Raw genomic sequence first — 24,959 nt, 5'->3', positions numbered from 1 at the left:
GAAAACTGTGAGTATTGAGTGCCACATGTACGTTGGAAAACGCTTATCTTGACAGCTAAATCTATCTCTGTCATCATCTTGTTCCATTCCATGTGAACTGCTTTTCCCACCCTGTGCCTCTGTCTCCCTTCCTTTCATCTAAATAATTTAAATTTTTTGTTCTGATTTTTATACATCAGACCCCTCATATCATATATTATTTCCAGGCGAATAAACCACGAAAGGATGTTAGAACCCAACTTACTACAGCCCATGCCACTCAAAATTCTCGCCAGGACTATATTTGTCCTACTTTACATACAAAAGTACAAACCTCAATGATTCTATTCTATGGTGTTATACTTTTATGAGAGTGACACGTGGCAACATATTTGTTAATGTCTTTCCAGCTTGACTCTCTTTTATTTTCGTCCCTTTGGTTTTTTCATTAATCATGCAACGGTTAATTGTCTTCTCATTTCTTTAATCATGATTAACTTCATTCCGTATTGCTCGAATCTAATTTCCATTTTAATAATAAAATTATATAACAAAACTTCCTAGTCTCCACACATCCAACGCTAGTATTCCCTTAACCTTCAATTTAGTCTAAAATGTCTAATGGCCCCATTATTCAATTCCTTGATCTTACCTTGGGTTTTCTCACTTCAAACTCTCCCACCATAATCTCACTTTCTCTTCTCCTTGTCCTTGTACAAGACAAAATACACTGAACAGCATATTTTCCAAGAAGAGCCAATGAAAACTCATTAAATAGAGGTCCATGGCTGGCCCAAACCAACTAAAACAGACAGCCCATTGGTCCGAATCATGGGCTATCAAAATTTACTAGAACTAAGTGCCCAAGTGTATGCCATCTTCTTTTGGACCCAAACTTCCCACTACTTTCTTCTTCGGTATTGATTTCTGGATTTAACAGCTATTTTTGCAATGCATAGCACGAGGATATGGGAATTACGATTTCGGTCTACAGCCTACGGCTGTGCCGCTGAATTACGATTTCGGTCTACAGCCTACGGCTGTGCCGCTGAACCGACACTGATGCGGCTCTTATGGCGCAATTTTAGGAGGCACCTCAATCCTGATTCCAGCTTCCAACGCTTTGCTAGCGCTGGCCTATTGGCCTTAATGAGCCAGTTACGCCATTTTTGGTTAAGGGGAACAGTATCAACCCTTCTTTTGTTTTTTGAGTCAGACACAGTTTACTTCTTTGGTTGCGTATTCAGCTTCATAATTTAGCCAATAATCGAATACAAGGACAATTCCTGTCAAATACTCTTAAGTTAGTCTTTCCATGAAAAACAATGACCAGGAAGGAGTATAATTTTAACTTAAAACTTCTCCTATTATTGTATACACAATGTATGGCAAGATAGAAATGCAGCGTTTAACTGTTCCAATAGCCCAATTGGTCATCCTTTCCTATAATTCAAATAAGTTTAATTATTTGATTGATTAGTCTTTTATTTTTTTCAAATTTTTAGCCAGACACCAGTGCATGTTTCCAGTAGCGTAACAATAAGATGAATAGACCAATGATGTTGTTTTTTTAAAAATTAATTTTTGTTTTTCAAAAAATTAAAACAGATATTTTCAGATTTAACAGATTCTTCTTAAATAATTTAACCAAATTATCGGAAATACAAAAATTAAAGACACAGGGATGGTAAAAAAAAAAAAGGAAAGAATCTAGCAATTCGAAGAGGTTTTCTTTAAATTTGGTTGGATAAAAAAAATAACTGAAATTAAAGCATGATATGTGCCTGCTTCTCATTCTCAGGGTGTGACCACACCAGTTACAAACTATAATAAATACGAGAGTGGAAAAACATTACACCTACAAGTAGCAGAAGGAATTTTCCTTGTTACCATTCAGAGGGGAAAAGAAGCAAAAACCAGGGCCCCTGCCCTGCGCATTAACTGACGAAGCAGAAGAAGGGTTAGAGTAAGCATCGCCACTCCCAGAGTGGCAAATGGCAAAAGCCGAAGAGAGCCTTGACTTGTTCACTGTCAGAAAGAAACAACCACCTGCAAGTTAGCCCTCACTAGAACATTAGGATAGCGTGATTGAAACTTAAACCTCTTTTTTCTTTCTTTGTTTTTCTCTTCGGCAGAACTCAAAATCCTGCAGTGATGTTACTTTATTTTTCCCTTAAATTCTTATTGCCATATTCTAAAATTCAAAATTCCGTAACATTTTGAGACAATAGCAAGTAAATGAAACAGTGGAGAAAAGGCGCAATCGCGTCGGCCGGTGGCGCATAAATAAGTAAAGAATACATTTTAATTAAGAGCGTTAAAGAAAGCGACAGATGTAAAATGTTTATTCAGGTGGCCATCTCTTAACTCTCTTCCATTCCATGTGTTTAGTAATGCTATGGCATGGAGAAAATTACTAGCAAGCAGCCCACCCCGGCTTCCCTAGTTCTTTTTGGCTTCTCGACAGAAACAGTTCCATTGAGAGGGCCGACAATTTTCAAAAGTCAATTTGATGGTCAAGTATACCAAGTCTAACGTCCTATAACATTTAAAAATTAGATCACGTTTTACCCCAAAAGCTTGTGTTTTTCTTTCAACAAAATATAACTTAGATATATGCATATTAAAATATTTAATTAAAATTTTTATATAATACTATTATTTAATTAAACTATAATATCTAGTTAGAGTTATACTATAATAGTATTATCTAATTAGACTATAATATTTCATTAAAGTTATAGTATAATAATTTATTTTATATGAGAGTTTTTTTCTTGTAACACAGTATTTCAATCCATCAAGATTTTCTCTCATTGGGAATAATATAAAGTGTATATATTTGTGTGTTCAAAATGTTGATTAAGAAATTGGAGTAGTTTTAACAGAATTTGTTCATTGAAACAAATTTGTACACTTTATAACCTTTGAGCTAGCATAACCTTTTAGCTAATATAACTTTTCATTATATGACATAATATTTGATGTTGCAAATACATTAACATATTACCATATTCAAATTTATTGTCAATATTTTTCATGGATAATTTTTGTTAAATATTATCATTTTCAATAAAATTTGAACTTTTTTATCAATAAAAATTCAAATAGTAATACACAAATACTTTTTAGTGTTTTCTCCTTTTTTTTAATTTTCATTCCCCACAAATAAAAGAAGAAAAGATGATATGAATTGAGATAGCACTTAAATATTTATGAATTAAGAGGTAGAATTAGTATTGTAAACGTGCTTAAACATAAGTTGGCTTGACTTGTTGTGATCCGATGCTAGAAAATGGTGTTGACATACGGTTAAAGTGTAGATTTAGTACCTACGTGGTTTACTTTTTATTTTATTTTATTCATCGCTTAATAGTAGAAGTTGGACTAAATAGAGATTTTGAAAATTTTTTAAAAAAAGTAATTTAAAAAAAACAAAAATTTAAAAAAGATATTTCAAGAAAAGCTTTAGACAATAGTTTTTTTTTAAAAAAATGTAAGTTTTATTTATTAAATATCTTTTATGGTAATTTTAATCAAAATTAAATTAATATAAATTATTTTATTAAATAACTTATTTATATAAAATTTATAAAAATAAATTTATCAAATAAATTTAACATAATTTTAAAATCTATTATTTTTCATTTATAATAACTTTTTAAATTAAAAAAAAACAAATCAAACAAGTTTTTAATTAACTTAAAGTGGGACAAAACTTATATGAACAAGGAAGGGCTGCCTATAAACGTAGTACCCCTGTAAGTCTATTGTCTTATCACCAAAACAAGGACATCATCGGCACAATAATGAGGTTATATCAAAAGAAATTAATGTTTATGAATTGGAACTGGAAATTGGATTGAAATTCAAATGTTCATTTGTTAACGATGAAGGTGTTATTGCTACAAGTACTAAATCAACCAAGCACACGTATCGTTCCCTTGGAGAATAATATTTATACTTGTAACAAATGATTTTGTTTTCTGAAAAAAGACGAGGCCGGGTGTCGGAGGCGCGGCAGGGGGTGAAGTCAACAATAGGCTATTGCGCAGGCTTGATAAATGAAGAACAGGGGACCATCTAGCTCATTAGAGACCGGTCCTTCTGTCCATGGCTGTTATAATCGGGTGTGCTCGAGCACACAAGAACTCGGAGGACATATCACCTTTTAATTGGTGGGTGAATATTTCTTCACAGTGTTGTTAATTGACATCCAATAACATGTCGAAACGTAGCAAAATGATCAAAGCCTTGGAAGTACGGGAAGAAAACTTAAACTTTCCAAAAGCGACAACTCATTACTGACCCAAGCTTTCAGAACAAAAAGGACATTTAATCATGTATCTTACGTACATCGTTCGACACGTAGCATGTCATGTCGCCAAGAGAGGGTGATAAAAGTGGCCCCAACCGACAGAGGAAGCCACAGTAATAGAGACGTGCATTGGGACAGAGCCAGTAAGCCACCAATTCTCTACCTCTCCATCGCTGTTGAAATCCCTGTAAAAATGAAAAAATCATATAATATTTATATACCATTTAAAAGAAGTTACTATATTCTATTTAAAAGTGACGGTAAAAAACTCCCAACAATGTGCAGAAAGAGTTTGGTTTTCCCGAGTTGATATATCTTTTTCTAAAAATGCAGTAAATTACGACCAACAGATTAATACTAGCAAAATTTAATGTAATATATATATAAACACACATATGTTACTGAGGAATGCCCTTGATAATTGATAAGAGTATGAAGATGAGATAGGAAATTTTAAGGTAACATTTTACTAATATTCTAAATACAATACAGCACTGGTATGTTTTATACAGAAGGAACGATGTATTTTGTTTGTTTTTTATGGTCTGAAAAGAGGAGAAAGACAAAAATGCCCAGATACTTATCTGCTTTACTCTGGGATTCTTAGGGTCAATTCAATAGTCATACAATCTCGCAGAAAGTAGAAATTACTTAAGCCCTCCACTTAAGAAAATTAGGTCTCAAAATATGCGTTCAAGAATAGACGTATAGACAGGAGTATATATTTTTCTTGAGAGACGTATACAGTCTTTGAGCCAATATCCTTGCCTCATCAAATAAGAGTAACCCAGGAGGAAGAGAAGCAAGGGAAGAAAGAAGATATACTTCTTTTAACTACTATTTTATTGTTAATTTATTTGGGCTTTCTTTGCTAGGTTTATTTCCCACAAAATGGGGAGAGGAAAGGTGGTGTTGGAGAGAATAGAGAACAAAATCAATCGCCAGGTAACATTCTCCAAGAGAAGAAATGGTATGCTGAAGAAAGCCTATGAGCTCTCGGTGCTGTGTGATGCTGAGGTTGCCCTTATTATCTTCTCTAGCCGGGGCAAGCTCTCTGAATTTGGCAGCAGCACGTAAGATTCTTTCTATCTCTTTTTGTTTTTCCAGCTTTGTTTGCAAATATTTTGCATTTGTTTATGCAAACCATGACTGATGATCAAACCCAAAATCTCTTGCTACTAATGTTCTATTAAAATACGTACATCATCATCAGCTTGCTTTAGTTATCAAAACTAAAGAAAAAAAAAAGGGGGGGAGAGAGAAAGGGCTTACCATTCATTTGAATTGTTTCCACTACAGGCGGAAGAGCCCCTCGCCAAAACCTAACGAGAGAGAGATAAGAGAGATAGGGTTTCTTTGCTTTCTAGGCTCGAGGGAATCACTGTGAGCAGCACTTTGTGCAGATTTGCTAGCTGTTTGGAGATGACAGCCGATGGTTTCATGACACGCTTTTCTTGTCCTTTGCATTTTGAATGGTCTTTGCTTTAATCCTTATGATACATAATTTCTTTTTTCTACTCCGATTTTGATAGTCATGGAGTTCAGTGGTTAAGGTCTCTGCCCACTTTTCTTCTTTCGTACGACGCCTAAAGATCTGATCTTCGTCTATTCTCAAAGACTGTAAGAAAACCGTTTTCTGATTCGTTCATTCGTACTTGAATGCAAATGCTACGGATCCTTTATCTAAAACGCAATTCTTGGCCTGTAGGGTTTCCATTTTCTTGAGTACGTACCTTACCTTACCTCACCTCTCTCTTCCTTCAATTCTGTATTTGGGCCTTTGGATCTTTATCTTCCTCTCATCACCAACTCCTAATATCTCCTCACAATTTACATGGAAATCACTTGTGTTGCTTAAACAAATTAAAACTTTCTCTCCTGCTATCATCTTCCAAAAAAAAAAAAATGTCAGTGCATCGACCTTACCCTTTTCCAATGACTGATACACTTGTCTTCTCTTTCCCCTTTTTGTCTCCCCTCTTCCACTTTAATTTCCCCCTTTCTCCTTTTGTTGTTGCTTTACTGTTACAAATAGTAATGTCATTTTCAAAGTGCTTTTGTTTGGACGATTTCTTTCTGTTCCGCATATAGGTGGGGTGGGGTAATGCATACTGACGCAAGAATGAGTCAGTTTTTTCGTTTCATTCTCGGACAAAAGGCCTCATCCCCAAGAGTAAAACCACGAAACTCGTGATGATGTACATTAGATCTTACTTTTTAACGAAATAATATATATATATATATATATATGTTTTTTCTAAAATATCATATACTTAATTTCAACACATTACTCACTCCATATTTCATGCTGTCCTTATAGTGTTTATTTGTTTTTTTTTTTTTTGAAAATCGTTAGTTTGCATTCATAGAGGGATAGGAGATGTAATTATTTCCTAATCATAAGAAGTACTTATGGCGTTTATTTAAGTACATAAATACTTGCTAAGTCAGTTGAATAGTTTCAATCCATTAAATACATTCTAATTTTTGTTATGTCGTGTTATGTACTGTATCACTCCTATCTTGAAGTTTCTTGACTTTTCTTTTTAAGTCCTATCACCTGCAAATTGTACTATTTGAAATCATTTATATACTTCTTTATACAAACAATTCAATGTATAAAAACTTTATTTAGTATTTAATTCTCAAAAACATATTAAATGACAATTTTTATAGTGCACAATTCAATACTTGCACCTTTCAATTAATTAAAAAACACCTATCACAAAAGAGGATCAATTTTTGAAGTCATTTACTGAGAAACGAAAGGGGCTAATCTAGTCCTTCGTTCTTCATACTATTTCCCTTTTCTTGAACAAAGTCTTCCCCACTGCATAATTTCAAGGACTGAAAGATATTGTTCAATGAGTAGTTCATGCTAAATACTTTTATTACATTTTTATTATTTAACTTTATTTTTATTTTTGGAAAAGCACGATCATTTTTATTTCCATAGGGGAATTGAATTTCCCCTTGAAACTTACATCGAAAAATCATCAGGCGGGGTGGGTCAAGAGGATATTGGTTAATATGCTCCCATTGAAAGCATAGGTCCCCAATATCCTTTGATTTACCACCTATTCATCAATTTCGACCAAGAGCTTCACAACATGTACAAAAAATCCAACCCTACAAAAAGAAACAAAAATAGTCCCTGTATCAATTAAAAACTAAAACACAGGGAATAAGACCACACCCGAAACTCCTTTACAGCCATAAGAGGTTGTCTATATACATCTATAAAGTTAAAAAAATCCTTGCTTGTATGAGGTATGGTGATATTATTTAGACTTGACCATATTTAACTTATTTTAAGGCATAAGAGGTTGTTCATATCTATAATATATATAAAAAAATAGGATAATTAATTGGATCAATTGGTTGACTCTTGTCATTCTCAATTGAATTAATTTTTTTGTACACTTTATACCAAAACTACGTTGTTTTTGATATTTGAAGAGTTTTTTTTTAACTTTTATTTATTTTAGCAAAAACTACTTGAAAATAATAATTTATAACTTTTAATGCTTAGAGGATAGATTCATTTAATATTTATCAATTGCAATTTAATATCATTTTTTGTCTATATCCTCTTATTCTACATGAACCTGAATCTATAGTATTTAGATATCTCTTTTATACATGAATGTTTAAATTTCAATAAATATCCATTCAATTCATTGAACAAAATAAAAAAGTCAAGAAGGTTTACTTATTTCTCAATATACATAGCACATAGTCATTATTAAATAAACAAATCAAATGAATTTGATAACCTTTAACTATTTATTTTATATATAAAAAATAGATACTACTAAAAATTAGTAACTATTTTATATTAATAGGATCTTTACATTATACTGTTATCTTATATTCTACAACTGTTTATCTTAATCTACCAATAGTATAGGTTATATATTTTCTTATTTCTTAATATTTTATTATATATCTAATAATTTTTTATAGTATTATTGTCTTTTTTAGATAAGTACTGTTTTATAACTATATATGTAGGTACAGATTTTTGATAATTGAAATCAGAATAAATAATTATCTTCAATTAATACCAGTTTATCTTTTCCTTTACTAGTAAGAATCATACATTCATGTTCAGTAAAACAATGTAGCACAACAACAGAAATCAAAAAAATGAAAACAAATGTATATGGCAAAAGGATGAGCAAACTGTCACTATATTTAGACATATCTGACAGTTGTATAACAGTTTATGTTCCTGTAACATTTAACTAAGTACAAGTCTTGCATGTTGATATTCATCATCTAGCAAAAATGAAAACCTCCAAATCTCAAATGTTATTCATTTTGTTTGAAAAATATATTTTTACTGAAAAAAATTACTGAATGTTTAACCGGATTATTATCTTCTTTGGTTAAATATTGTTTTAAAACTATATATTTAGAAGCAATTTTTAGTAATTGAAACCAAAGCAAATAATTACCTTCAATTAATAATAGTTTATTTTTTCCTTTATCAGCGAAAATCATACATTCATCAATTGATTAATACAATATAGCTTTTCCTACAAACTCTTTTGAGGGTATCAAATTAAAACCCACTCTAACATAATTTATATTTCCTATGATTTTTTCGGTAACGTAGTTACAGGCACCATCTTAATGTATATAAAGTTAAAAAAAATTCTTGGTTGTTTGACTTATAGTGATATTATTTAGATCTGACCAATTTATCTACCCCACGTTTGCAAAGATCATCATTTGAGCTACTTCTAGTTCCAGACATTAATTTAGATTAAGATTTGCTTCGAGGAAAAGAAATTTTGCTTGATATTGATGACCATTGCTGTCCTAGATAGTGTTTAGCCGGTTTTCAAACATAATATATATGTCAAACTTTGTGGTCTTAATGTAAGATTTTATATGACAATCCGGGTATATATATATATATGTATATGAGTAATATGATGCTATTATTTAAAATCTTAGCTACGTTTATGGCCTAAGCTTTTGATGAGAGTACATCCATTGGTATTCTACGATTCTAATAAAAACAATATTATACGGCATAAAAGAGAAGTTTATTGATTCTGTGTTATTTGGTACGATGTGATTATCACTTGAAGTACTTAATTTTATGGTTTTACCTAACAAAATTTAAGTGAAGCATAAATTTTAAATTAGACGTAAACACATTAATTTTTTATTTTTAAAAATATATTTATAAAGATTAATAAATTTAAGATGCTTATATTTTTACACTATTTATTGAGACGAAAATAAGCAAAAAAAAAATTGTTTTAAAGTAGTGAAACTGAATTATAGCATGTTAAATAGTTCTTTTAGAAAAAAAAAGTCAGAGTTAAATAACCCAGTACAAACCGAGAAAAAAAAAACACAGTACAGGACACCACAATAAAACAAAATGGTAGCTACAAGGTCCAAGTAACGGAACAAGCTGAAGAGAATGAAAGAAAGTTGAGATGCATCAGCTGATTTGAAGTCAATCACTGATAAAATTGTCATGCTGATGAGAGGTGAGATCCCAAAATTAGTTTTAATGAATCTATAATAATCTGGTATCTCAAAAATATTGTACCACAATTTTTGTGATAACATAAACTCTTCTTTGAGATCCCACGGTGTGGAAGCAAATCAAGATTGTCTGAAATGCATAAACCCTTCTTGCTTGATGCTTGTTTACATGTTTTAGATGCTAGAATGTACTCCTACTTCGCAGACTTGCTAAACCATTAAACTTGATAGTCTTACCTGATCAACTTTTTTGTTGCATACACACACACACATATGCAATAATGTTTTTGCCTCTCATGGTGTTGATAGATCCGAGGATCTCTTACAGATTTTATCCATCTCATGGTGATTGACTTGCCTTTCAGGCTTCTGTTTGTTGTTCATGCATGCTGGTCTCGGTTGCTTGGTTTCTTCCTTTGCCTCGGTGTTTTGTTTTTGACTTTATTTTTTTTGTTTTGCTGGGGTGTTTGCCTTTATGGATTTGTATTCTTGTGTTCTGGTTCTTTGTCTCTGTTCTTGGGATGTACAATTGCTTTTGCTTTGATAGAACCTTCCTTTTTTTTTCCATTAATAAATCTTCTATTAAAATAATAATAATAATAATAATAATATTTTCCTCTCTCTCTCTCTCTCTCTCTCTTTAGCAGTGTGTCTCAGACCCTGGAAAAATACTGGCAGCATCGCTACACCTCTGACGTCCATTTTGCAGATGAAACGCAGGTTTGTTTACGTTTCAATCTCATATATACTTCAAAGTTTTCATATTACCTTCTCATTGCAGATTCCGTTTTTTTTTATTTTTTTTCTAAGTCGAATATACATTTTCATTACTAAAAAGATGATAAAAAAAAGAATATATTAAGAATTTTCTATAAATAAATACAAACGGAAACTGTTCTGAAACGCTGCTCATATATTCACCCGACAGAAAAGAGACATCTAAACTATAAAAAATATATATAGAAAACAACCTAAACTAAATAAACCATCTCAGCTTACCTCAATGCTTCCTTTTGTTGTACCTTGAGTCATTAATTGCCCCCTTTTTTGCCAACAACAAAACTAAATACACTTATTTATTATACACTGTACACCTAGACCATAATATATAAAGTTTAATTTGTTATGTGACACTAAGAAAAAGTTTTAATTAGTTAAGTAATTAATGATTTATTAGTCCCTTAACCTAATAATTCCATAATACTTCCCCTAATTGACCGGTAATTTGGATCTTTGAGGTCAAATAATTGAGGAGTAGAGTTGGAGTTGCATATGAATCATGGATAACAATAGTAACAGAAGGTAGTCTTTCTGATCTTTTTGTTTTTGATGTCCAATACAGACTTTATACCAAGAGGTGTTGAGGTTAAAGGCAAAACATGAATCTCTTCAGCTCTCACAAAGGTAAATTTACATTCGACTTACTTCCATATAATGCAGTGATTTATACTGAAAGCCTTTCTATATATATACCCTTCATTATCTGAAAGCACACTGATTGTTGGATGATAACATTTTTGCGAAGGCGTCTTCTTGGAGAAGAGCTTGAAGAACTTAGTATGAAAGAGCTCTATAATATTGAGAAACAGGTTGACAGAGCTCTCACACAAGCTAGACAGAAGAAGGTAATGGTCGTTAATTCTAAATTCAACCTTGCTGTTAATTAATTTGTGATTTAGTGTCCATCTTCCTATTTTTGGGCAGCATGTTAGTTTGTTGTTTTTGAGATGATGAGATTTCATTTTACCTCTAGCCTTAGTTAAAATCTTTTTGCAGGCATAAAAGTCAACATAATTGGTTGTACAATTCTTGTTTCTCTAAACAGGCAACCGGACTCTACTAAGAAAAATGTTCAATTTTTGTTACTTTTCAGTTGAATGGTAACTAATTAGTGTGTGTGGATAATTTTTGGTCTGTATTAGTCTGGTGTTTTTTTACATGGTGTTGGATGGAATGCCTTGTGTCATGTGGTCTTGGGTGTATGTTTTCTGAGTTAGGTTCTGTTTCTGCTCTTGGTGTTGTGGGCTGAGATTGATTCTGGTCGGATTGATCATGTTGGGTGGTTGATTGTACTCACTTAGCCTGGAAATAAAACTCTGAGGCCTTTCCCAACAAAAGAAAAAATGAAAACATATTTGGAGCAAAAGTTTTTCACTGGTAGGTAGACATCCCTCTCTTCGCAGTCCTTTAGTGTTTCTCATGATGAAATAATATCAGGAATTATCCTAAAATATTCTAAAACACATTAAAGTAAAAATTTATATGTATATTTGATATAAATATTGGCAATTGCATTGATTATAACGCTCAAAATCAAGGAAATAATCATCATCAAACACTTTCATATGTAACATATCTCACTCTCATGATCATGAAATAATCAAGATTTATCCTAGAGTTAGGAAAAACCTGACAAAACTGTATTTATGAAGCTATCTTTACTTACCTCACCATGGGAATGCCAGTTGCTAAATGCACATACATTTTGCAGTTATCATATCATAAAACATTTCCTTGATTATAAATGCAGGTGCAGTTGTTGTTGGAACGAATGGAAGAGTTACGCAAAAGGGTAAAAACACTAAGCAAAATAACTGTGTTTTGAGTGCGTGATCTCAGTTTTAGTGGCTTTACCTAGTGTTAGTACAATTCTCATCTGATCATAAGCATGGTTTTCGGATTTTATAGAGTAAAACTGAATTATAATTATATGGGGTACATGTACTCCCCTTCTGAGTTGATGACAAAATTCAACAATTTTCTTCTCGCTTTGTACATCAATACTGCAAATAAGAATTTGGTACTTACTCATCTTTGGTTAACATTGCATCGTGCTTATGATGTTTTGTATGAATCATCAGGAAGTTGAACTTGAAGACGAAAACAAACAGCTTAAGTCTCAGGTTTTCTCTTAGAACTTCCTCTTCATGTCTGCTTCGCACTTGTTATTGGTAGAATGCTAATTTGTGCTAGAATGACCCCTTTATTCCCTGTGGAATTTTCAGCTAGAGTTAGAGCAAAGTTTTCAAGCAGCTCAAGGGTTGGGAGATCCTAACATAGAAGCCGGTTATGAGGATAATATACCTCCTTCACAAGCTAATCATGCACATCTACCCTCATTACCGCAGGGGTAAAGTTTTGCTCTGCTTCCAACTAATTTTAGCATCATTGTCTCGATAAAATCAGTTTAACTCCTTATGGTTGTGATCATGGGTCTTCCAATTTCGATTTGCTTCACTGCCTCCCCAAATTATCTTACTGCAATTTGTATTAATTCCTTAAAAATTTTTGACTAAACAAATATCAAGTTCTTTCACTCAAGAAGTTGCAGATGTTATTAAAAAAATTCCCAAATTTTCAGCCACAGGCTTTTAGTTTTGACATTTTGTAAAGCAAAAATTTTTACTAGTCTCTCCTTGCATATATCATTTTACTTGTAGTTCTATTTTAATTAACGATAGAAAAGTGAGACACTGGCATAGTTACAAATCATGTATATGTATAGCCAAAATCCTAGGAGTTTTTGGTTTTTTTCAGCAAATTAAGTTTCTGATATATAGCAGCACCTGTAACAGGTACCATCAGTTTATTCCCCAAGAAAGGGCAAGTGAAGCTAGGTTGGACAAAGGCGCGAATAAGCCTACTGCAGGATGGCTTTGATCCCTTCCACCTGTGCCAGGCGCAAGAAATTCTTCATTATGATTTCTATCTTAATTTCTAATAATACAATAATCTATACAGTGATGATTTGAGCGCTCGAAAAGCTTCATTTGATAGACGTTTATATTTGCTACATCTTTCTACTACTTTAGGATGCTATATAGCCTTAAAAATTATTTAAACCTAATTAATAACTATGGAATTAAGGATCTCGATGCAATCTAAATTATGAGTTAAATAGAAAATTTGTAGATTGCAGATAGTTTATTTTAATTATTAATTATTATTACTTTTTAGAATGGTCTATTGTAAGTGTAATGTTATTTAGAGAATAATGAAAACAATTAGAACAAATGAAAGGATTGCTTTGCACGACAGTAATAAAAGTAACTCGCAATAAATGGTAGGGTTTATGAATTATTTTCACATTTGAATGTTTAGATGGTTTGACTTAATAATTTAAATATAGAGATAGTGAAGTCTTTTTTTTTTTTAAGTTTTAGTATAATGTTCAAATAAGCTCTTAAAATATTTAAAAATATTTAAATAAGTTATTATTCTTTAATTATATTTAATCAAGCTCTTGTATTTATTTTGGGTCAAATAAGTTCTTAGGATTAATGATGGATTAATTATTATTAGTAAAAATATTACTTGTTATTTTTTATCCACATAGTATAGATATGATATTGTTATGAAGAGTGAAAAATATTACATGATCATGCTATCATAGTAAATTAGTATGTCATGTTATCATTAATTATGATATGTCAGTATGTATATCATAATCAATTATAATATTTTAGTATGTCACATCAGTGTTACATAATATATAATAACAAATGACATTTTGACTAAGTCAATTATTAATCATAAGAGTTTATTTCACTGAAAATAAAAAATATAAGAATTTATTTGATTCAAAATAAAAGTATGAAGTTTTAATTGAACGTAATAAAAGTATAAAAGTTTATTTGAATTTTTTTTATATGCTTAAATTTTTTCTAAAGGACAAGTATTTATATTTTTTACTTTGTTTTTTTGTACTTTTTCACATACACTTTTTTACTCTTAACTTGTTTCTTTTACCTTTTCACATACACTTTTCCCTTTTTAACTTTTACTCAAGAATATATCTTATTACATATATAGAATCATAAAACACCCATTATCATTACTTTAATGGTCAAATAATGAGTTTTAATTATTACTCATTATATACAATAAAACCACTACTATAATATTCATATAATGAGTTTCATATTGTTACTCATTATGTACATTAAAACTCTTAATGTCACTTATTATATGCATTACTACGTGTTCGGCCTATTGATAAAATACTCAGACAGATTTAAGTTTTTATCAAAATTATTCAAAAGTTTATTAATTTTCAAAATAAATACTCTGTTATAAATATCTAAATAACATTAATATTAAATATAAAATATCTAAAATATTTTTTTTTTTCATTGTTTTCTTCCTCTCAAACTGGCTTGCGTCGTCCCTTTGCACCGACTGACCACCCATCTCTACCCGGCTCTTCCTTGGAGAGCACCATGGCTCCTAAAGGAGCACCAGATCTAGTGTTCCTTTAAGAGCCTCGAATGAGCTCTCCAAGGGAACCCCAAAACGGGTTCTTCGAAGGAGCCTTAAAATGGGCTTCCCAATGCTCCCTTAAAGGGCACCAAATCGAGTTCTCTGAAGAAGCATCCAAGCTCCCAAAGGAGCATCGGAAGCCTCGATCGGTTGGGACTCCCCTGGGGAGCCCAATCTACAATAACTGGTGGTAGAATTTTTTTAAAAGAAAATAAAAATTATAATTTATTTAATACTAATTTTTAAAATTAATAACCAGTAAAATTATCTTAAAAATATTATTACGTTATTAAAATAATAAAAATATTAACAATTCACTAATGATAGAATTTATATGTTTAATGAAAATATTTTTAAGATAGAGTGTTTATTTTAAAAATTAATAAATTTTTATATAATTTTAATTAAAATTTAAAAAATATTTAAATATTTTACCCTTAGTCTATTCTTAAAGAACATTTATTGTTTGTTTGGTTGCAAATATTCCACGAAATAGCCATTTCTTTGAAATCTTTATTCATCAAAATCCACTAAAACTAAAGAATAGTTAATAGTAACTTTCATGATATTTGCTATTTCATAATTAAAAAATAACCGTTAAAAATAATAAAATCAAAATATTCTTTACAAATTTAAAAAATTACGACCTTACTTATACAAAAGCATTCTTCTTTTTTTTCTCTCTCCCTCCAGTACAGATTTTGTCTTTCTTCTTTTCTCTCTAATCTTCCACCCACCACTAAAGGACAGTGAGGGCAATAATGGAAGTGATTTTATGGCTGGATCTGAAGCTCTTCGTTTAGATCCGTCCGAGAAAATGCCAGATCTGGGGTCTACAGTAATATTTGGCATTGGGAAACGCTGGATCTGACGCTTCCCAATCAGATCCTATGGTCGGATCTAGCACTGCATGGCTAGATCCAACCACTGGGAGTGTCGATTTGGTGCCCTAGTGGTCCAACCATAAGGAATGCCAAATCGGCATACTATTACACTGGCCACATCCCAGTGGCCGGTCAAAGGAGAAGAAAGAAAAATGGAAAAAAAAAAAGAAAAAAAGAATTTAAAATAAACCGTTTAAGTTTTTAATTATATATTATAAAAAATAATATTTTAAATTTAAAAATAAATTAAAATTATTACACTATTTTAATTATAATAATATTTAAATTATAAATAATATATTAATATTTAAAATATTAATTATTAAATTTTAAACAAAATATTAAAATTTAAATTATCAATTATTATTATTTTAAATAAATTATAAATTATTACTATTTAAAAAATAAAATAAAAATAAATAATCATATATTATAATTAAAAATATTTTTATCTTCTTATTCTCTATTCCTTTGTTATTTCAAAATTACTTTTACCAATCAAACATTTCAATAAATCATAATAACAATTTTTACATTATTTTCTTTTGTCAACTAAACTACATAATAATATTTTTATTCTATTCATCCTCTACTCTCTTTTCACATAATACCTATTTTATTCCATTTCATTCTATTTCGCAAACTAAACGTATCATAAAATCTATTATTAAATAACTGTTGTCTTTGACTCTATTTATAACGACTTCATAATTTATTTTAAGAAGATTTTTAAAGCTAAAGCAAATATATTTTCACTCTTGGTTTCTCTCTCTGATTCTCTTCTATTTAGTCTTTCTTCATCCCATTTTTAGTCTTACTCTATGCTGGATTATTCTCTACCTATTCTCAACTTTACTCTATGCTCCCTTATTCTTTACTTATTCTTAGTTTTACTGTACTGCTTTAGTAATACCATCGCTAGCTTGTTTTTTACCTATTCTCAACTATTACTCTGTTATTCACTTATTTTCTTTCATGTCATAACACTCAATATTTCAAAAATTACTCCAATTTTTCTCTCCATTATCTTCAGTACACCCTTTGCTTATTTGCAACCCTTACTCTCTCCCTATCACAATAACCCATCGATCAAACAATATAAGTTGATTTATTTTTTAATATTTTTTATGGTAATTAAGCACTTAACCAAAATCATATATATTTAAAACATTATTAGATGCATCTTGTTGGATGTGTAAATCAGGATTGACATGTGATAAGTCAGTTCATAATCAACGTTACATTGTACTTTTAGAGATAATTTTTTTTCTGAAAAGTTACAGTATTATTAACAATTTAGACATAAGGTTGCAATATTACACATAAGGTTGATCCCATTGTCATGGGTAAATAGTTCTTAACAATTTTATCATCCTAATCCCCGTTTTCAAGGGATAAATTAAGGTGAGACAATGTAACAAAGTAGGTTGCTTTGATGTGTATTGTGTCCTTCAAACTGGGATCAACTCCCTCCTCCTTTTTTTTCTTTGGCTCAATACTCCCTTCCTCCGAGTATGCTACTCTTTTGGCTGATGTACTTCCTACTTCTCTTCTCTTCTCTTTTGGATACTCGTGTATTTAAGATTTATTATTATCAAAGCGATCGACTTTACCAATTAAACCAATCCCTCTTTCATGAAAATTGTCTTTTCATATGTTCTTGAAACAGCAGCGAATGAATTATTTGCCAACGTTTAGGAATCAAAAACACGATGCCACTGCGTGTACTACGTAGGTTAGGATTTAGGAATTAAAGATGCCACGAGACCTCGTATGCGATGTGGGTATGCGTCATTTTCGTTGGGCTGCGACATGCAAAGTTTCCATAAATATGCTTACCTAACTATTCTACAATAATTAATAATATCAATCTATCCCATGGTATGTTTGTATATATATAAAATAGAGATCAAGTTGCATCCTTGCAACATTAATTATTTTCACACTCTTTTATTATTTTATTTTATGATTAATATTTTAATAAGCAAATCATTAGCATACTTATCACACACCTAAAATTTGAAATCAGTTTGACATACTTACTGTGTTGATAAAAAGTATTATTTTTTAAATATATTTAATAGTTTAAATTTTATTATATTAAATAAATAATTAAATATTTTTAATTAATTTGAAATTTGACATGTATGGTTTGCGTGAATAAAACATAAATTCTAACAATTTGATTAATTAAATATAAGTTATATATATTTATTTATATAAAGATGTAAACAGATCTCTCTTTATAAATATTAAGCATTTACTTCAGCCAGATAATAAAAAATTGGTCCCAACTTTTTTCCTGTCTTTGCACCGAACTAGAAAAGGCATAACCAAATGAGATTCCAGATATATAGAATCTGAAACTGTTGGACAGCTCAACGGTTCTTCGCCATCGTGTGAAAATTCTAGAAGAGGAAGAAAAGCAGTTCTCTTCAAAATAGTTGATTATTGCTGTGGGCCATGTCTACTGCAAGAATAATAATTAATTCAACCGTTTTAAATGGTTTATTTACTTTAATTTATTGTTTTGAGAGAAACAATTCTTCCATTTTTTCACCAGTGCAACGTATATATTCTTGTACTTCATAAAATAAAGATTTAAATTATTTCCAATTCTTTTTGAAAACAAAACATTATTCTCATTTAAATATCTTAAATGAACATTTAATTTAAAACAAAAAGAATATCTGTAAATTCATACAAATTAAATCCTCGTACATAAAATTGTTCCTCTATGTGGTGTTAGCGAATTTGAGCAATAATTAAGCAGAAAATTAGTTGGTGTGACCTTAGGAATCCAAATTTAAAAGAAATAGATTTAATATAATATTTTAAATCTCACTTTACAGAAACCTTTTGTTTTCTATATCTTTTATTTGATATTTCACTTTATAGAATTTTCTTCCATTTTGATTTGGTCAAAAGACAGAAATATTTTCTGTGTCTTTCATTTTAAATCTCGCTTAGCCGGTTCAAAATCTGTGCTCGATGACAGCCGCATCCTTGTTCACAAAACCAGCAGCTCGCAATTTGCAAAAACCTTGTAAAGAAGGCAGTTCGGCAGCCGCATGAATTGAATAGGTCAAATCAATTGAAATATTCTATTTCTCTGTAATAAAGGATTTTCATTTTAATTAATATATATAAATATAAACGAAACACCAAAGATTCAGACACGTATTAGATGTGCCCTAGATCTTGCATGGCACTTTTGGGATGATTTTATTATTGTTAAGGTTTTCGATCTTTTGAACAGTACTTGTAAGCTGTTGTTGCAATAAATTTAATTCATGTTCAATCATTAACCCCCAAAAAAAAAACTCACGTTCAATTGTGTACTTGGGTTACTTTCGCTTGAAATTGTGGGACACCCAACAACTGACAAACCTTGTTTTATGTTTTTTGTAACGTTGTCGCAGCAGGGCAACATGTTGGTCTTCAAGAAAAAAAAGAAAAAAAACTCCCTTGCGTCCATTTTCAAGAACAATCAATGATGCATTTAAAAATTAAAATCATTGATTGAGTAACAATTTTAAATAGGAACTCTTTGCTAACTTAGTGGTTTTAATTTGAAAGAAAAAAAAAAGGAACAAGTGACTTATTTTATTAGCAAATATGATATAAAAAAAAAGATAAGTGAAACCTTTGTTCTAAGTCCACCCCTAAATTAATAAATCATTTATTTAACAAATATAGAATAAAAACATGTAGCTCTATCTATTACAATTAAATTTTCTTTTAAAGGAAATAGTTCTCATAAACACCGAGAGTCTGATCCTTCTTAAAATACATAAGTGTTTATTAAACTCGAATAATTTTAAAATTATATTTATGTTAAATACATAAAAAAAAATCACTTCACCTTGAATTTCTCTCACACCTTATACATTATGTAATGATTATGATTTTGTATAAGTAATTTAAAAGTAGCTAAACATAAAGAGCGTTTCTTCAAAAAGGTGCTTGAATTAATTACTTGATCCCTTCACGAAAATAAATAAATAAATTAAAGAGACAAATTTACAGAGTAGAATAAATTAAACAAGGAAATAGAGAAGAAATTATATATTTGTCATTTTATTTTACTTCATGGGATTGGGACTTGGGAGCTCAATAAATTTGTTTACTCTTGTCAACTTTTCCTTCAAGATTGGCAACCGTCCTCCTCTATCGACTCTTCTTTCTTTCTTCTTCTTCTCTTCAACTAAAACACCGGTTCTTGTGACCATTGCTTTGCTCTTTCTAAATTCAATCTCAATAAGTTTCTGAAATGGCTGGGAATTTAACTACAGGTTCGTCTCATTTTCTTGATTGAAAAGCATTCATCTTTGAACATAATTTGATTTATTTTTACAGAATGTTATGCCATTTTTTAATCTGGGTTTTCAGTTGGTCTTATGCACTTAAGATTCTTTCTCTCTGGGTTTTCAGTTTTCTTTAATAGTGGGTTTCTTTCTCTTGTGATTGTTTGTTTTGTTGCTGTCCGCAGTATTTCCAAGGATAGATATTTTCTTTCATGTTTCAAATGTTTCTTCTTTCTTTCTTATCAAGTATTATGTGGTATTTAATAGAACACATCTTTAACGAGTAATCTGAAATTTCTTGCTTAGATATTGGGTTTCTGTCAATTATAAGATTCACCTGATCTGATTTTGTCGAAAATTTTGTTTCTCATGCTTTGTATGGCATACTAACTGTGTCGTGGATCTGAATGGAGTGAATTTGGCTGCTTGAAAAGTGTCTGCAAGATCTTACAGAACAAATTATTCCTCTTCAATAAAGATGATGACTTGGATTTGTTCTTGTTATTCCCAATGGCATTTCTTAACTGTTCAGAAAGATCATTATGGATATGTTCTTCATCCCAAAGCATTTCTTATTTGTTTAGAAAGATCATTACTTTACATTTGTAATTCAAAATGGATAGGCTAGCCTAATGTTTTCAAGTGAACAGATTGGCCTAGGACTAGTAGTGGCATATTAGTAGCGAAAATTCTCTTAATTTTTTCAGCTTGAACAATGTTTGGAAACATTTGTAATATTGAGCAACTGCTTATTGTAGGCAGAGCTGAAGATCTTCCTGCTAATGCAAATGGGAAGTCTGCAGATAACAATTCAATAGTTGTCTGCTTTGGTGAATTGTTGATTGACTTTGTACCAACTGTTGGGGGGGTATCTCTGGCTGAAGCACCTGCTTTCAAGAAGGCTCCTGGTGGTGCTCCAGCTAATGTGGCCGTTGGTGTAGCTAGATTAGGAGGATCATCAGCTTTCATAGGCAAGGTAAATTCAAACATCTACCTTTAGTCTGTACCAATCACTTGAATGATTCCATGATTTTGTTGTTTATCTCTGTTTTGATTACCATGAAGATGAAAGTTTGCTTATGTTATGAGCTTTCTCTGTCACTTATTTTGGTGTAAAAAAGAAAAAAAAAAACCACTTTTTACCTGCTGACTCATCTTCCAAAATCCTCAAATTCAGTGCAGCAAAAATATAATGTTCGTCAATAATGAAAAGGAATTATTTCAATGTTTGTCTGTGAAACAAACATCCAAAAGCCATGTTATGATATGATAAGAAATCTCTTTTTCAGCCAAAGTTGTCTGCTTTTAAACCTTGTCCATTTTCAAAACTAAGTTGTTCTGAAATAAAATTCATGTAAAGAAATGTGATTGAAGCAATGCTTTCTTCCAAATGACATTTTGTAGCCCCAGTACTTCTTGCTTTTTGTTGCAAAATTGTGATCCCCTGCTTTTCTTCGGATCATGACATTATTGATTTTAATGAGTCCTTGCTTTTACTTATACACACTTCCATTTTCAAATACTTGACAATTTCATATCAGGTTGGTGATGATGAATTTGGCCACATGTTAGCTGACATTTTAAAACAAAATAATGTCGACAATTCTGGCATGCGATTTGACCATAGTGCAAGAACTGCACTGGCATTTGTTACACTCAAAGCTGATGGTGAACGTGAATTCTTGTTTTTCCGTCATCCAAGTGCTGATATGCGTCTTCACGAGTCAGAACTTGATATAAACCTCATTAAGCAGGTTTTTCTCTTGGCCTTTCTCATCTTTGTCTCAATTAGTAGATGTGAAAAACTGGTTGGTTTTGGCGGGATTTGGAATTTTCTGATCTTCAAATAATATTGGTGCAGGCAAAGATCTTTCATTATGGTTCTATTAGTCTGATTGAGGAACCATGCAAATCAGCTCACCTTGCAGCAATGAACATTGCCAAGAGGGCTGGCAGCATCCTCTCTTATGATCCAAATTTAAGATTGCCATTGTGGCCATCATCAGAGGCTGCTCGGACAGGCATAATGAGTATATGGGATCAAGCAGACCTTATTAAGGTATGGATTTGTGATTATCAGACTTATACACAAAATTGTTTGCTAGTGCATTCATTTGCAGCTAACACTATGAAAATGCAGGTAAGTGAGGATGAAATTAAATTCTTAACTGGAGGTGATGACCCTTATGATGATAATGTGGTGATGAAGAAGCTTTTTCATCCTAATCTTAAGCTTTTGGTTGTAACTGAGGGGTCAGAGGGTTGTAGATATTACACCAAGGTAAGATTGTCTATATTCTTTTCTTTACAAAAAATGTTTATTTGATACTATGAATTTCACTCACTTATAATTCTCACAATCCTAATATGTTATGCCAAGACTTTCTATTCAAAACATCTGATGCACTTTTTTGTGGAGCTGTAAAATGAATAAAAATTGTAATTCCTTTCCTTTCATCAGTACAATTGATTTTTGCAAATAAAAACCTTTACAGAGTGAATGCCCTCAACTGGAAATTATCTGAGTTCTATGTGATGCAAATTACTGAATGGTGGAGATTCATCATGGTCATTAGTCAGTACAAGCACATAACTAATATAATTTGCATAAAGAAATTTGGATGAACTTTTATTCTCTGCAGGTATTCAAGGGCAGGGTTCCTGGTATTAAAGTTAAACCAGTTGACACTACGGGTGCTGGTGATGCATTTGTCAGTGGCTTACTGAGCAGCCTAGCTTCTGATTTAAAGCTATTTGAGGTACATATAGTTCTCGCATAAGTTAAAACGGATCATGTACTGTTCTTCTTTCCTAATGGTTATTTATAAATTCCACTTCTAGTAATTTAAATGGATCTCAGAAGAATCTTATGATTAAAGACTTTTACCCCTGGAACCGTATTAGTGCAATTTAAATGATCTTTAAAGGGGAAGTAGAGAGCGTGTTTTGTATTTGAGGTTCACAGACCAATACTTACCAGTGATATTCACCTAAATCTAGTAGTTAAGGCAATTTTTGCATTAGATCCTGAAGAACTTATACTTCATCTGCAAAACATTTTTATGTATTGCAGCAACTAACCTAAAAAATTTGAAGATATATTATGACTATACTTTATTAATACCATAGTTTCCTCACAAACATTTATATGAATTTATGTTTATGACAGGATGAGGAGCGATTAAGAGAAGCCTTAAATTTTGCAAATGCCTGTGGAGCCCTGACAGTAACACAGAGAGGTGCAATTCCTGCGATGCCCATGAAAAAGGCTGTTATTGATGCTTTAACCAAATTTGCTGCATCATAGAAATGAGAAAGAGATCCTAATAGTAATTGATATATTTTGTTGTATTAAGATGTTGTAGTTTTAGTTTCCATGCTGAAGTGAGCATTAGTTGCTCCCCATAGAACAATAAAGATCTTTGAGCCACAAGCTTTGCTTACTCTGTTTGAGCTATTTTTGTACTCAAATCTTACAAATAAAACAAGTGATCCAATTTTGATCTCAATAACAGGCAAAACTTCCTTCATCACAACACTGGACTAGACCTTATGTAGTTGTGGAAGATACATTGAAAATGACCTGAACTCTGCGTCTGTTTTAAAGTGGAATACACAAGTCAACCTTTATTCGGGCTTTAATTGTCGTTGGAAAGCTAATGGGCATATTGTGAAGTTAGCTTAAACTTGGAATGTATCATTGCTATTTCATCTTTTCTTCAGCAATCAGCAACGCACTGCTAAAGAATACGGTCATGTTAACAATGCAAGGTCTGATAATACCCTGTTTGCTTATTCTGGCTATTCCAAGCTAAGGATCTCATTTCATGTTGCAGGAGATTGAATTCAGTTTCACTAATAGGATTAGGAACAAACCAAGCTTGATGTGCAGATGTTGGGTTGCAGGGTGGAGTTGATATAGCTCCTACTGATTGGCAGGCTATCTTGCATCAGAAAAGCACACACTCAACGGATTATTTGAGCAACCTGGGCTGAGCTCAAATGATAAATAAATAAATAGAAGTTTGATTTTAATGAATTAAAATGAACTTATTATAAAGATCACTTTGATAATAAATAAATAAATAAAACATCCCTTTCAATTTGAACATCTTATATTCAATTATTGAGGAAAAAAATGAAGTTTATGAGATGGTAAATTTCCACACCCATAGTTCTATTTGGATATCGCAGCTCAGGAATTTACGGCAATTATTTTCCATTACGAGCCTGCCTAATTTTTTTTGTCTTAAACAAATATATTAATAGTTTAATACCCAATCTGATGTTATGTCGCTTCAGTTCTTATGGCTCGGCCGTGCTGCCGCACCTCACCACCGGCCAACGGCTCTGTTCAGCTAGGTCTGTTCTTTTCATAAATGGTTGAAAATTTTCCCTTTCTATATTTGTAACAATATAACAGAAGATGGAACAAGGGTTGATAGCTATTGCTCTCTCGCTCCCTCAGTTTATTTCATAATTTAATTGTTACTCTTTATCATCTAAGCTTTTAGGCACAATGATGTCCATCTATTTTTTGTCCAACAGAGACTTTAACAACATGATTTTAAACTTTTCATGCTCTATTATTGCACAAAGATCGAAAATCTCAAGTTGGGTTTCTTCAAATTTCAGTATTCTTGAAGATGTCATACTTGAATTTGCAAGTTTTAACCGATAAATTGTGGAGTTTGACGCTGA

At 31.4% G+C, this 24,959-nt stretch overlaps 2 protein-coding genes across 4 annotated transcripts; both read left to right on the top strand.

Annotated features, from left to right (window-relative positions):
- The first annotated feature begins 4,945 nt into the window (after positions 1 to 4,945).
- On the top strand, positions 4,946 to 13,601 carry LOC110425844 (agamous-like MADS-box protein MADS3). 3 transcript variants are annotated; one of them, XM_021440913.1, is made up of 8 exons: positions 4,954 to 5,370; positions 10,456 to 10,528; positions 11,151 to 11,212; positions 11,334 to 11,433; positions 12,339 to 12,380; positions 12,670 to 12,711; positions 12,814 to 12,938; positions 13,384 to 13,601. In XM_021440913.1, the coding sequence occupies exons 1-8, from the start codon at positions 5,189 to 5,191 to the stop codon at positions 13,466 to 13,468; spliced, it is 711 nt and encodes a 236-aa protein (XP_021296588.1). In that variant the 5' UTR covers positions 4,954 to 5,188; the 3' UTR covers positions 13,469 to 13,601. The 3 variants fall into 3 exon arrangements, with proteins under 3 accessions (XP_021296597.1, XP_021296588.1, XP_021296580.1); XM_021440905.2 differs by having other exon boundaries at positions 10,453 to 10,528; XM_021440922.2 differs by lacking the exon at positions 12,339 to 12,380 and having other exon boundaries at positions 4,946 to 5,370; positions 10,453 to 10,528.
- Positions 13,602 to 20,023: 6,422 nt separating this feature from the next.
- On the top strand, positions 20,024 to 23,691 carry LOC110412116 (putative fructokinase-7). The gene is made up of 7 exons (XM_021422577.2): positions 20,024 to 20,246; positions 21,017 to 21,234; positions 21,800 to 22,012; positions 22,120 to 22,317; positions 22,399 to 22,539; positions 22,901 to 23,017; positions 23,428 to 23,691. Exons 1-7 carry the CDS (start codon positions 20,225 to 20,227, stop codon positions 23,563 to 23,565), a joined length of 1,047 nt encoding a protein of 348 aa, XP_021278252.1. The 5' UTR covers positions 20,024 to 20,224; the 3' UTR covers positions 23,566 to 23,691.
- The last annotated feature ends 1,268 nt before the right edge of the window (positions 23,692 to 24,959 follow it).

Source organism: Theobroma umbraticum, unplaced genomic scaffold, assembly GCF_002168275.2.
Source record: "Theobroma umbraticum cultivar Fairchild unplaced genomic scaffold, ASM216827v3 scaffold_30.0, whole genome shotgun sequence".
In the NCBI taxonomy this organism is placed as follows: Eukaryota; Viridiplantae; Streptophyta; class Magnoliopsida; order Malvales; family Malvaceae; genus Theobroma; species Theobroma umbraticum.
This window is presented reverse-complemented; position numbering and strand designations above follow the sequence as displayed.